At 39.6% G+C, this 13,996-nt stretch overlaps 2 protein-coding genes and 1 long non-coding RNA gene across 3 annotated transcripts in view; 1 reads left to right on the top strand and 2 right to left on the bottom strand.

The window, feature by feature from the left end:
- LOC107602767 (zinc finger FYVE domain-containing protein 9-like) overlaps positions 1-6,007 on the bottom strand; it is a 23,453-nt gene extending 17,446 nt beyond the window's left edge. Inside the window, exons 1-2 of the mRNA XM_016295342.1 lie at positions 5,954-6,007; positions 2,224-2,639 (exon numbers count right to left, since the gene is read on the bottom strand). Coding sequence (XP_016150828.1) covers positions 2,224-2,533 — 310 coding nt within the window. The 5' untranslated portion in view covers positions 2,534-2,639; positions 5,954-6,007. The remainder of the gene's footprint in view (positions 1-2,223; positions 2,640-5,953) is intronic.
- A 2,504-nt stretch (positions 6,008-8,511) lies between these two features.
- On the top strand, positions 8,512-9,373 carry LOC107602784 (uncharacterized). The gene is made up of 2 exons (XR_001611070.1): positions 8,512-9,090; positions 9,273-9,373. It is a non-coding gene; the product is annotated as an uncharacterized lncRNA (long non-coding RNA).
- Positions 9,374-9,829: 456 nt separating this feature from the next.
- On the bottom strand, positions 9,830-12,382 carry LOC107602783 (transcription factor BTF3 homolog 4). The gene is made up of 6 exons (XM_016295357.1): positions 12,299-12,382; positions 10,865-10,926; positions 10,661-10,774; positions 10,374-10,575; positions 10,238-10,297; positions 9,830-10,162 (listed from the first exon to the last, which is right to left on the bottom strand). The coding sequence occupies exons 2-6, from the start codon at positions 10,916-10,918 to the stop codon at positions 10,116-10,118; spliced, it is 477 nt and encodes a 158-aa protein (XP_016150843.1). The 5' UTR covers positions 10,919-10,926; positions 12,299-12,382; the 3' UTR covers positions 9,830-10,115.
- Between the last annotated feature and the right edge of the window lie 1,614 nt (positions 12,383-13,996).

Here is a 13,996-nt window from a genome sequence, read left to right as displayed (position 1 = left end):
AGTGTCCCATTCGTCATTTTAGCTTTCAGATGGGTGCTCGCAAGCGCCCTCTTTGTGGCCACTATGCACCCTCGATGTGCACTTCTGCTGAGCCTCTCGAGTCTTCGGGTCCAAGTCGTTCGTTCTTTTGTCACGTGACGTGAGAGCAGCAATGGATACAGAAATTAGTTAATAATTCCCAACCTTCCTTACAAACAAGCACGTAGTTTGTTTCTTTACTCTTACAGTTACGTAATTTTTCTGGTTTCAATTTTTATTTGAGCTTTATAGCTTTTTATTTCTTACAATTTATAAATTTGTGAATTTCTGTGATGGTTCTTTTCCATAACGAATGTGGTAATCATTTAATCATTAGGTCTTGCTAATAACTAGGTAATAATTTGGTCTTGGCTGCATTATATTTTATATAATGTGATCAATGCTTGTGTAAATAGATGTGTTGGGAATTTGGATATAAACATGTAACATTTTAACTATATTCTGCAGAAATGAACGAAATGACTTGAAAAAGGATTCGTTAATTTGGCTGAACGAGATTGAAAGATCCGAGTCAGTAAAATTATGCGAACTTCCCATCACTATATGGTACATTCACACGGGGTGTCGGCATCAACACTTGACGGAGGGCGTGTCTGAAGCTTGGTGCTGACGCGATCATCATAGTGACAACAGTGCCTGAGCTAGGCTATTTGCATAAGGCAATCTGATTGGCTGACGCCTCCATTGGCACTTGAAAAGTTGAGAAATTTTCAACTTCTGCCGCGAGCAATGCCAGTGACGCAGAGATGGTCTCACTATAGGGAAATGAGAGGGTCTGTATTACTTACTATTGGAGAAAGCGTAATGGTCAACTTGGATCACGTGTGCCTTAATAACCAATCACATTACAGCCTTGACATCATTGAATTTCAGTCAGAGTTGTGCGACACTCAATCGCCGTTTACGGATACCATAGGAATGTATGAGAAGTGCCGTAAGCTGTATCCCACCTGTCGCAAAAAGTCAGTGACTTCTCTTATAAAACTGCATTTTTTTCAGTGTAAACTCTAAAAATAGTTCAATCCAAAAGTATTGCTTAGTGTAAAACATGTTAGAGATTAGCTGATAGGCTGTCGATCCATTAAATTATAAGCGGTTTCCTCTAAAAAGCTGTTTATTCAGTGTAGTGAAGCCTCTCCTCCATTGACATCCATTAAAAAAAATAACGGCCTCTGGTCTTCTTTCCCACATACTGGCAAACCGGAAGCATTAGCATTAGCCATTACGCTTTTTTGGCTAAAAGTTGCAGGCTTGCCTTCTAGTGGCTTTGGTGACACGATGCCGACGGACCCACAATTTAGTTCGGTAATGCATGACGTCACCCATTCAAAGTAAATTAAGCATTAACGCGGACACCCCGTGTGAATGTGCCGTTTCAGCCATACAGCTGGATGCCTTTGTCCATATTAGGGATTTCCTGGAATGTCACATATTATATTACTTTTATGTGGCATATTTTGAGTTTCTGCGCAACGGCACCCTCTGACTTACAGTATGAATCAATGCTCCATAATGCTCACACCACCCCATTTTCGGTAAAAATGGGAAAAAAATTATACTTCTCTCTAAAGAATTTTCTAAGAAATTTCAAATAAACATATGCAAATGTTCTAGCCTTATTATATTTTTTCTTTCAATAGAAATCTCAAATTTTATGCCCTTAATGTTTTGGGAGTTCTTCCCCATGGTATTCAAAATGGTATCAAATATCAATATTTTTCAAGGTATCGTATCGAATTTAGAAATTCCAGTGTCGTAACAACATTACTATTGGTATTATTGTTGGTACTATTGAAGAATGTTGGTAAATAACCAATTGCTTGTAGCCATCCACTTCCATTACATATTTTTTCATACTGTGGAAATCAATGGGGATCAACAACTGTTTGGTTAGCAACATTCTTCAAATTATCTTCTTTTGTGTCCAGAAGAAGAAAGAAACTCATACAGGTTTGGAGCAAATTTAGGATGAGTAAATGATGACATAATTAAACTATCCCTTTAAACTTAAATTTCCACATGCATCTCTCACCTTCCCACATGCTCTGCAGTGATGACGTCTTTTGGTGAAGGAGAATTTGGATCCACATTTCATGCATGCTGGTGCCTGAGAATCAGGGACCCACTGCGGGGCTGTAGTGCCCAGGGAACTGCAGCGCTGCATAGGCAAAGCACCAAGTGAACTCTTCCTCCTGCCAGACACTAGTGACGCTTCCATCTCACCACTCTTCTTGCAGTCTAGCGTGGGGTCCGAGGGCTCTGTGCTGCCCATTTGGTGGGAGTCCTCCACAGGAGACGATGGAAGTCCCAGCACAGCCTCCAGCTGCTCCTGCTCATTCTCTGCCCGCTCTTTCTCTTCAATGACAGAGTCCTCCTTCAGACCAGGCCTCAGCTTGCGCTCATCCAGCAGCGACTCGCTGGAGTCCTTGAGGGTGGAGTATCCGAAACGCCTCTCACTCCACACAGAGAGAGTGGCGGTTACTGCTTGCCTCATAGTCTCAGAGGAGGGAGCTCAAAGTGAGAGGGTTACTGATCATACTTTAGCCCACCCGGAGCTTTGTTTTACCCTCAAACCATCACGCTGTGGCCCGCACAAATTCCTGGCAAAAGATGAGTCAGATATATTAATTCCCAGCAGCCTAGTAGATTTGTCAGGGCCGCTTGGCTTTCTTTATTTTAACCCTATAAAGCCTACAAAAGCCTACAATTTCAATCAACCACATGCTTCTATCTTCTGATTGATACGTTTTAGCAAGTAAAATGCCATTCTAAAAACGTCCCCCTTTAGCTTGTGGTTCATGTCTCTTTGCTGTGAAATCTTTTCTGATCTTTATAGGGTAAACATAAAAATACATTTTATATTCTTAGTTAAAGGGTTAAAGGGTATTTTGAAACCCCCCGTTTCAGCACTGGTTAGTTCTCACCACAGTTTTAAAGGGGTCATATGTCAACTTTTCTCTTTGGAGTGTTACAAGCTCTTGGTGCATAAAGAAGATCTGTAAAGTTGCAAAGACTAAAGTCTCAAATCCAAAGAGATATTCTTTATAAAAGTTCAGAGTCAGCCACACCTACCTAAAATGGCTCATTCTAACACACCCCCACATGTCTACATAAACTATGTGGGAAGATTTGCATAACGCCGCCCAAATGTTCATGCAAAGAAAGGCAGCGTAACTTTTATTCTGGCTGTAGTATTGTTGCCGCCGCCGTGCTGGTCGCTGAGGAAATACTACAACTTTGTGCTGTGGATCGCCGGATCGGCTTTCACCGTGGACGAAGAGGAGTCCAGCCCGGGGTCGTCACATGTGGTTGCCGCAAGCCCTCCGGACGCTCCTTCGTCGAATCCCCCGGCCTCTGCTCATTCAAGGCCGCCGTGTGTGATGCTGTGTTTCGTTGTGAAAGTGAAACTACTTTGTTTGGCCTTCCAAAAATGGACACGACTATTTACAACACTGTTCCAGAACACTTCAACCCAAATATTCAGATGTGTGCAGCACATTTTATGGAGGAATGTTTCCTGATCCTGGGAGAGTAGACTACAATGCCGGCTGTTCGGACTCAAAGACTGTAAGTAAATTTTTTATATTTAAAGAGTTTTTATACTTTATATATTTAAAGCAAGTTTTTTGGGTAGTGTAGAGTAGTGCTTGTTGTTTGTCATTTCTCCGATCACAAATGCAGACATGGTTTTATGTTTACGTGGCGCGATGCAACACAACGCATAAAAAGACAGTACAAGTCATTATAATCCATAATTATGTCTCCACTGGATGCAACGAATGCCTCGTTTATAATGGGTTTTCCTGTTTTTGAATCATCGCTCCGGCCTGACAGGGCATCATCACAATATGGCGAGGGGCGTAACATTTCCGTCACACGCTTGAGGTATTCGGCCTATCACAACGCACTGGATAGCTGGCAAATCACAGCACACCTCACTTTTTCAGACCGATGAGCTTTGTAAAAATCTACGCTTTTCAGAAAGGCGGGGCATAGAAGAGAAACAATAATGTACAGTATGTGGAAAATAATGTGTTTTTTGAACCTTAAACCGCATAAACACATTTCATTACACCAAATACACAAAATAATGTTCTTTTTAGCAGCATCATATGACCCCTTTAAAAAATGCTAAAAAAGTGGGCGTGGTGCACAACGGAGCGGAGGTGGGGGAAGAGGGGGGACAACACACACACAGCTTAGCGTTCTGACAGTTTCATTTCGCTCCCATTGAGTTAAAAACACAAATAAATGCACAGCCATTTGCACTCTGCATCGAAAACATATATATGAACGCGCTGTTGCACCTCTGAGAACTTTTAAGGCTTATTCTGTGGCGTTTATATAAGCCTTTTGACGGGTTGTGTCACAGAGCTGTAAAAACGGTTATGCTCACCAAGTGAATGAATCGCGTTTGTGCCAAACTCTTATTACAAAGCAAAAACAAACACTCTTCTTCGATCCATGAACGTGTCTCTCAGTTATTGTGCGCAATGTCATCCCACAGACTCTGAAAAGTCTGTCATAGCAAACCAACACATGCTCTTGTGAATAATTAAGAGAAGCATCTTCTCATGAATAATTTAAGACATCGATGCGCCATCGATGTACTATTAGTCCATTGCCACGTCACAAATTGTGACGTCAACACAATGTAGATTTTAAACCCGGAAAAGGAAAATAGAGCAAAATAAGCTTAAAATTAACCAGTTTTCTCCAAAAGTTAAAATGATCGGATGCTAACATTGTCTTCTATGATGTGCAACACAAACACCTCTGCTAAAATCTCAGAAAGTGTAGTCTGGGGGTTCATGACCCTTTAAGATGAACATACTTGACTGAAGCAACTTCGGTTTACTTGTTATCCAGATTCTTTTTTTTTGAAAAATCATGTTAAAATGCGAGTCCAAATATGATCCATCAGGTTTTTAAGGAACGCACATTTATTCATCTTTCAATTATCATTGTATTGCATTGCATTATATGTTTTGAAACAACATAGCAGTGATCATAAAACCAAGCATTTAAATATCATCTTACTAGGAAATATAGAGTGACAACAATTGTATCTTCCTTTCAGCATTTTATATTCTTTGGAGATGTAGCCTACTGTAGTTAATGGTGTGCCACACTCTCAGACACAGGTCCTGCATCACTGAGGATTTGCTGAGTGGGCAGAATGACTCGTCTGCATGGGTGCATTTGCAGATACACATATTCATAAACATGCATGAACGCAACTAAATCCAAACATTAACGCATTTCAATGTAAATTAAATACACAAATTCAGATACAGTAATACAACAGCGGGGGGGTGTTGAAAAGCACTGCTGATTTGAAGTCCGACTTTGTCGCCTCACCCCATCTACACTGGCAGCGACGCGACACACTAGAAAGCGACGCGACGCGACACAGAAAGCGCCGCGCGCTATCAATTATGGGAGCGTTCTAGTCTACGAAGTGTCAGAACATCACAGCATTATAGTTTTCGCCTATTGTCCGTCTATTCCGAAATTGTCGGCCAAAAAGTTAGTGTAGCATCTGTTACCGCAGGGAGGATATGCGTTCGGTTATTCTCTCAGCAGCACTGCATTGCAGACGAGCCGCCGCAACCTTCATACAACATCTTCGATGCGTTTGCATGGACACAGGTTCCTGCGGTAATTCCGCATCTCTTTTGGTTAGCGGCACCGCACATGTGTTCATATACGGCTGATGTACATCACTCTCGCCCGTGGCTGCTGGTGACTACAGCAATGCGACACAGTACCGCCAACAAGAGCCAATGACCACATCCTCACTTACAATAATGATCTCAACAAAACCCCGAAAACTCCCACAAGAACTAGAGATTGTTTTAGCGCTCGATAGTGATGCAATGAAGGAATAAAGATAATAACGGTAAGTAATTACCAGGATCTGTGTATCCCATCACCACCTCAGCGCACTCCTGCTCGACATCAGAGGTCTGCGCGAGGCTGCACGGCGGCGCTCGAGACGCGCGCGTTCTCAGGGGCGTCGCAATCACTTGAGAAGTCAGAGGGACGCAATGGCAGTTCTCTTCGGGCTGCTCCTTATCTCACATGATTAACCCTCTGGTGTTGTTCGGTCATTTTAGTCAGGAAAAAAAACGGTTTGAAATAATAAAAATCGCTACTTTATCGGAATGGTACGAAACTCGATGACTTTTATTGCAGTCACTGTGTGACCACAAAAAAAATAGCTAAATGGTCGTAAAAAATAGTCACACTTGTGTCGTGGTCAAAAATGACCGCCATTGGAAATGAATGGGAAATACGCGAAAATGCAGAGAATTGTGTTTGTGTACAATCTACAAATCATTCGATGCAGACAAAAAGTGCACAGCAATGAAGGGGTGACACTCTAAAATATCACTCACTTACACACACAAACACACTATTATAGACACACACATGTCTGGTCAGCTATCCTTGTGGGGACTCTCCATAGGCGTAATGGTTTTTATACTGTACAGACCGTATATTCTATTGCCCTACACCAACCCTACCCCTAAACCTACCCCTCACAGGAAACTTTCTGCAATTTCAGATTTTCAAGTCAGCATATTCTGTTACACCAAATACACAAAATAATGATCTTTTAAAAAGCATCATATGACCCCTTTAATTCTGTATGATTTATGAGCTTTTGTAACCGTGGGGACCACAATTTAGGTCCCCACCGTGACACGAGTCCCCATGAGTCTGTGTGTAGTCAGGTTTAAGTCCCCACCAGGATATATAAACCAGTACACACACACACACACACAAACACACTATTACACACACACAAATGAGCTGGTGTGGCTGTAACAATATGGCAAAATTGAGGCAGAAGACTCAAATAAGTGGTAGAAATCAGATTGATTAACCTCTCACAAAGCATTCCTGTTCAATTTTTTTTACATTTTTGTTGAATTTTATGTGTAACAAAATGCCTTTCTTTGTGTTCAGGTTTGACTGTAGTAAAATGAATGCAAAAACCGACATTTCAAACCAACATTTCAACCAAAAAAAATCATACAAAATAAATAAACCTTTACAAAAAGTTGTCTTTGAGAATGTCTAAATATATATCCAAATCCACAAATTAATAAAAATAAGTATTTATGTCTGAAAGCATATTTATAAGCCTTTTATTTAGAGCTCTATAGGAATCTAGTGGCTAAACCATGGGATTTCAGATGTTTTTCTTTTTTTTACTCCCACCAAATGGAACTAATCTGCCTTCAAAAATGGGATTTTAAAGGCATTGTCTCCATTTTAACATGAAATACTGCCACAATTGAAAATTAATATAAACATAGCCTATTAGAATTTTTTATTATTTTCAATTAGGGAAAAAAATATAATTATTGCATAAATATTAATTAGTACCATTATCTCAAAATGCAAATAAAAAATATTATTGAACAAAAATATATTACATTAATTTTACGGGGGGAAAAAAAGAAATTAGATTTCAGGTGTTCGGCCACTTTTGACTGTGAACAATAAATAAACAGTACCAGAGGGTTACATAACACGTAGTTTTCATGGTATTTCTATTGCTTGAGCATATAAGATGTCTGTTCTCAATTCACCAAGAACACGTAAATGTGAACCCCTCGTAACGCACTGTAAATGTTATGATTATTGAAACTTAAGAAATAAAAATATAGCCAGTTTGCAAACAGTGGTCATGGGTCAAATAAATAAATGAATAGTAAGGTAATATGTTTTTGATCATATTCAAATAATAAAGGCTATGTTTAAGGTATCGGCTCATTTTTGTGGGCAAAATCAAGCGATTTCAACAGGAATTCATGCAAATGGTAGTTTCTTGAGGGGAAGGATTTCTGCATGCAGATTTCGCATCGAGTTCAAGTTGGTCAAACAAACTCGTCACGCCACGTTTGCATTTGCGCGAATATCGGCATTTGCCGATTTAATGATCATTAACCATCTTTATTTATGACTTTGCTAACATATTTAACAACAACATGCAGTTTCTATGCGGCTATATTTCTGTATACATAAAAAGGAAAAAAAATAAATGTAAAAATTATCGATAGTGTTTTGGTGTAACTTAGTTAGCATTTTAAACATTTCAAAGAGAAAACACATTTTACTCTTTGTTAGAAAACACTCTCTGTCTTTAGATGCCTCACCCCTCCTTTCCTTTTCCTCCCTCTCACTCTTCCTCCTCTCAGTATTCGTCGCCAGGAAGTCTATTCCTTATATGGATATGTTTTTCTGTATATGTGGCGATTTTATACAAAACACATGTTCTTGGGAAAAACATCCTGTATGGGTATGTCCCCCTATCTTCATTGGTTAAGAGGGTGAAAACTCCCCTCGACATGCCTATATAAGATCTGTATTTCTGTGAATAAATTGAAGTACTTGAGAATACATTTGAATGTGTGTTTTCTTACTTCCCGGCCGTATTTATACACTTGGAGAGACTGAGAAAATTTCACGGTGGCAAAGAGAATATCGAGGGACCAAATTGTTATTTATTAACAAATGGGGGCTCGTCCTTCCGGAATTTCTCAAAAAGACAGGTAAGAAACTTTTATTTTTCTTCCTGTCTGTAAGAGAAATTGAATTTATTCTCGTTTGCAATTTGATTGTGTCATATTTGGCATTAATCTGTTTTCCTCACATTTTATATGTGGGACGAAGAGTGAGAAGCTTTCCGTTTAACCTATCTATTTCAGAAAAATAGAGTAGTGGGAAAGATTTTAATTGCTCACTCTTGCCGTGAAAGTTCTCGGTTTCTTAAGTGATTTCATGAATAATACAGAATTTAAAGCTTTCTTTTGGCCAAAATATCAAAAAGTTAATATAAGACCGCGGTCTCTATTTTGTGTTTTGTTTGGCCATTCTATAAATTGTGAAAAGTGCACTAAAATTGACGAGACATCTTTGATCTCCGATGGGGCAGGCGATCTCCAAACCAATTCTTGGCGAGTTGCCAAGGGATTGGATGTACAGAAACAATAAAGGGTTTAATACTGAACCATATTTGAGTAATTTGGCTGGTTGGTCGGAAGGCAAAGTACAATTAGATCCGTTTCCTCGTGATGGCTCGTTCAAAGATAAAGATATGAAGGCAGCCAAATTGATGGTACAGGACGGCTGGGGAGATCCGTCTTGGGACGATGAGTATATGAAACAATCATATACTGTGTGGAAAAAATTTAAACCTTATTGGGATAAAGGGCCAGATCAGGTTAAAACGACTGATAAAAAATCTTTCTTTCAAATGTCCCATGTTGACTCTCCCAGCTCGGCTCCGCCTCGGTATGATACTGTTGGAAAGCCTGAACAAGAAAAATTAACCCCTAATCGTCTGTATTCTCAGTATTCGTCGCCAGGAAGTCTATTCCTTATATGGATATGTTTTTCTGTATATGTGGCGATTTTATACAAAACACATGTTCTTGGGAAAAACATCCTGTATGGGTATGTCCCCCTATCTTCATTGGTTAAGAGGGTGAAAACTCCCCTCGACATGCCTATATAAGATTAAGATTTATATAAGATAAATTGAAGTACTTGAGAATACATTTGAATGTGTGTTTTCTTACTTCCCGGCCGTATTTATACACTTGGAGAGACTGAGAAAATTTCACGGTGGCAAAGAGAATATCGAGGGACCAAATTGTTATTTATTAACACTCTTATAATAATAATAATATGCTTAATGACACTACAGACCCCATGACAAATCTCTTCAAGCATCTCCAAGAAAAGCAAAACACAACACAAAAGTTTTATGAGCTTTATTTTTTATTTAATCAACTGAAAAAAATAAGACTAATTTTTATAGCATTTATAGCATTTCAACTAGCAATGTGGGTAAGATTTATAACCGTTAAGCATTCATGTAACCATCCATCCTTCTGTATCAATGCAGGAGAAAGGACAGGCATGGATCTGAAACAGCCAATTTATAATATAATAGTCTCTGGTTTCACTGATAGTGTTGAAATGATATGTCTGTCACTCTAATTTAAAAATCCTGCAGGAGACTTTGCCCTGAACAGCAGTTACTGAAGGCCCAACGTTCAGTTTGCCTCGTTCTTTGATGCCTCGTCAAAGTTCTCTACAAGATCTGTGAAGAGAGAATAAAATGACTTAAATCTGCATATTGCAATTGACAGCTCGCTCGAAAGAAAAACCTTCATACCTGGGACATCATCATCTTCTTCATCGATATCTTCTGCTTTCGGAGCTTTGTTGTCGAGAACTTGAAAAGTAACAAAACAGCAACGTCAGCATCTACACTAAACTCACCCCTATTTCAAAAGCGCCTCTTTACTCACCCTGTCTGGGAAACTGCTCGGCGAGTTTGCGCAGACTTGTGAGACTGTCAGCGCCGAGCTGACTGAGGATTCCTGGGAGCATTTCCGTAAGCTGTTTGGTCTCTGCGTGGCCGGTGATGGCGAACGTATTAGCAGACAAAGACGCCTGCACTTTGGGGTTATTGAAGTGAATGACGGTGCCATCATCTTTAATCATATTCACCTGTAAAACAAGATCGAATTCTCAATGCTCGCTGAACAGGACAGAAGGGAATCAGTGAAGAAAGACTGGAGAGCTACTGATCTACCTCTTCAATGCCAGCTATGTTATTGACCGCAAGCTTCTTTAATGAACTCTGGAGTTTCTTGTCATCAGCCGTTGCTGTTCTGTGCACCACCTTCTTCTTTCTGCGTGCTGTTCCCTGTAGAAAACGAGGCAAAACTGAGCAACGAAAGAAAAAAAAAAAATCCAAAATAATCATTGATCAGGGTTCATTGATAATATTTCTTACCTTGCCCCCTATCCGGACCTGGGCTTGAAGTTTAGCCAGTTTCTCTTGATTCATACTGACTTCTGAAACAAACAAATCCTTTATTATCCAAATGCTTTAACATCCACCTAGAAAAAAATTCTATACACTATATCTTGTTCACACGAAGACCGATACAGCATTTCTTGAAGTTTTGTCGTCTGCCACTCGAGCCCTTTAAAGCAGGATGGATTCTCATTGGCTATCATTGTTTTTATCATCAATCAGCTGGCAAGTGATTTCAAAAAAGATTGTTCCTTTGTGCCATTACTGTTACATTTGTGCTGTGGACTTAGAATTTTGATTATTACATAAATATATGTTAGGCTGAATAATGGAGGAACATTATTTCACCCATAATTACACGTGGGGAAGTCGTGGCCTAATGGTTAAGAGTCGGACTCATAACCCAAGGTTGCGGGTTCGAGTCTCATACTGGCAGGGATTGTAGGTGGGGGGAGTGAATGTACAGCGCTCTCTCACACCTTCAATACCACGACTGAGGTGCCCTTGAGCAAGGCACCGAAGCCCCAACTGCTCCCCAGGCGCCGCAGCAAAAAAAATGGCTGCCCACTGCTCTGGGTGTGTGTGCACTGCTGTGTGTGTGCACTTTGGATGGGTTAAATGCACCATACTTGGCCACATGTCACGTCACTTTATATTTTCACATTTGTTTCAATAAGTTATTTGAAACATTAAAGTAGACACTTTACTTGCATTTAACGTGCTTTATGTATATAAAATAATTTTTGTAAATTTAATTGTGGACAACAAAATGGCACATCTCGTCTTTGACCGACCCACACACACACACACACACACACACACACACACACACACACACACACACACACACACACACACACCTTTACCAGGCCTTGCAATTATATTTTGTTATATTACACTATGGACTCCCTGGAAAAGACATTTTCATTATCTGTCTAAAATAAATCTAAATATGGTTATTACTTTAATACAGAATGGCACAGAAACATTTTAATCGTAACTACACCAGCACACAGTGTGCTCTTGTTTCCAGAGCTGTGGAGTAACAGAGAGAATGACTGCCGATGCGCCTGTCAGGGAGCATGAGATGGAAAACACTGTCGGAGGTTGTCGTAAAAACTCATTTGCCGTCGGTTTGAGGAATATTCCAGGCCTCTCCGTCTGTATCTCTGTCTCTGTCCCTCACACATGTCGCAGTGATGGAGAATAAAGAGAAATCCTGACGGTGCACAATCAGAGCGAGCGCACCACTCCAGCCTTACACGCGCACACATCTCACGATCACATCACAACAAACACAGCGCGCGGAGCCACTAGCTTACAGCACATCCGACGAGTACACTGTATACAACCCAATCATCCTGAATGATGTACATTTCACATAAACACATAACGCTGCTCATTACTGACCTGATAAACACAGCTGCGCAGAGAAGCACGCGTTGAATGAACAGGGCGGAAGTGGTCAGTCTAAAAGACTAATCGCGTCACGTTGTTTTTGCTGTTTTAATGGCGAACAGCAGTGATGCTGCCCTCTAGCGGCTCGGGCTGAAATAATGGAAACGTAAAGCTAACCTGTTGATTGAATGGTATGAATGCAGACATTTGCGGAAAAAAAAATATAAACATAATTATCTATCTATCTATCTATCTATCTATCTATCTATCTATCTATCTATCTATCTATCTATCTATCTATCTATCTATCTATCTATCTATCTATCTATCTATCTATCTATCTGTCTGTCTGTCTGTCTGTCTGTCTGTCTATCTATCTATCTATGCATATTTATTCTGTTATTCCACTCGTCACAAATGTGACAGGTTACTTGTTCACTTGTCCTGTGACTATAATTTCTATAAGATAGAACAAACTTTAAAAATGTAATAACAGACAACATAAACATTATGTAACATATGATTGTTGTATCTTTATTTTGACATGCTTATATTTTGTAGTGCTTTGACACATACAGTATTATGGATTAAAACAGCTCTTTACAGCAGCAAATGATAATGTTTACATTTCAAATCGAGACTCTTAAAATCTGTAGATATCATAAAATACAAACATCATGATGACAAACACACTGTATATTGGATGCATAACACCTCATACACACATTTATATATATATACTGTATATACATGTCTGAAACATTTAACCAAATAAATTAGCTGAGGATTGCTGAAGTCTCAAAACACACTTGCTTGACGCAACAGACTATAAAACCGAACCTTCAAAAGCATGTTTAGACCTTGCTATTCATTTGAACACATGTCTTAGGTTGATTAAAATTCAGTACGCAGGAAACTTGTATTTGAATTTTTCTCACACATTGTACTTCTGCTAATGAAAACCACTCTGTGGTTGACATCAGACTGAACTTTCAAATGAATGCAAATTCCCTCTACGAGAGATATCGCATGGATCTCTGAAACAGTCTGTTTTCTGCTGTAATGATAAAATATCTGTGAATGGAGGTCTCATATCTGCCGTCAGGGGAGGTGAGCTGATTGGATGGCAGTGTCTGGTAGGAAAGGTCCGTGCAGGCAGATGGAGTCTGGTCTGCTGATCACTGAGCTGCTGGCCTCCATCCTGGAGCTCCTCAGAGTGCTGCCCTGCCGCTGGAACCGAAAGTCCAAGTGAGGACTGCAAAGTCTCAACGCCACCTGAAACAGTCTCTTCAGAACAGCTTTGCGCAGCAGGATGTACACCCATGGATCGAGGATCTGGTTCCATGTGGCCATGCGCACTACCAGCAGCATATGAGTGTATGATGTCTGATCCTCACCGTGATCCTGTAGGCTGAAGATGATGCCTGTTATCTGGGGACCAAACCATACAATTCATAAAGCATTTGACACAAAAATATACATTTAAAATTATACACAAAAATTATACATCTGCTTGTGTTGCTCCAAGCAAAAATTAAATTATTTTTCAATATGCTCAATTAACCAATTGTATATATATATTAAAGATAAATCTGTTTATATTTTGAAAAAATAAAATCACATATACTGAATATAAAGTTACATTTATATTTAATACACCTATTTTATTAAATACATGTTTATTAAATGTAAATATATAGATATATATAT

Source organism: Sinocyclocheilus grahami, unplaced genomic scaffold, assembly GCF_001515645.1.
Source record: "Sinocyclocheilus grahami isolate Dianchi unplaced genomic scaffold, SAMN03320097.WGS_v1.1 scaffold335.1, whole genome shotgun sequence".
Classification (NCBI taxonomy): domain Eukaryota; kingdom Metazoa; phylum Chordata; class Actinopteri; order Cypriniformes; family Cyprinidae; genus Sinocyclocheilus; species Sinocyclocheilus grahami.
The sequence above is the reverse complement of the archived record's forward strand: the minus strand, read 5'-3'. Positions and strand labels throughout refer to the sequence as shown.

Bases quoted from the DNA above. Each gene is read 5' to 3' on its own strand.
- LOC107602783 (XM_016295357.1), bottom strand. From the start codon at position 10,918: ATGAATCAAGAGAAACTGGCTAAACTTCAAGCCCAGGTCCGGATAGGG. The intron at 10,775-10,864 runs GTAAGAAATATT...CGTTTTCTACAG, and splicing joins AGGTCCGGATAGGGGGCAAG to GGAACAGCACGCAGAAAGAA. The intron at 10,298-10,373 runs GTGAGTAAAGAG...TTACTTTTCAAG, and splicing joins CGAGCAGTTTCCCAGACAGG to TTCTCGACAACAAAGCTCCG.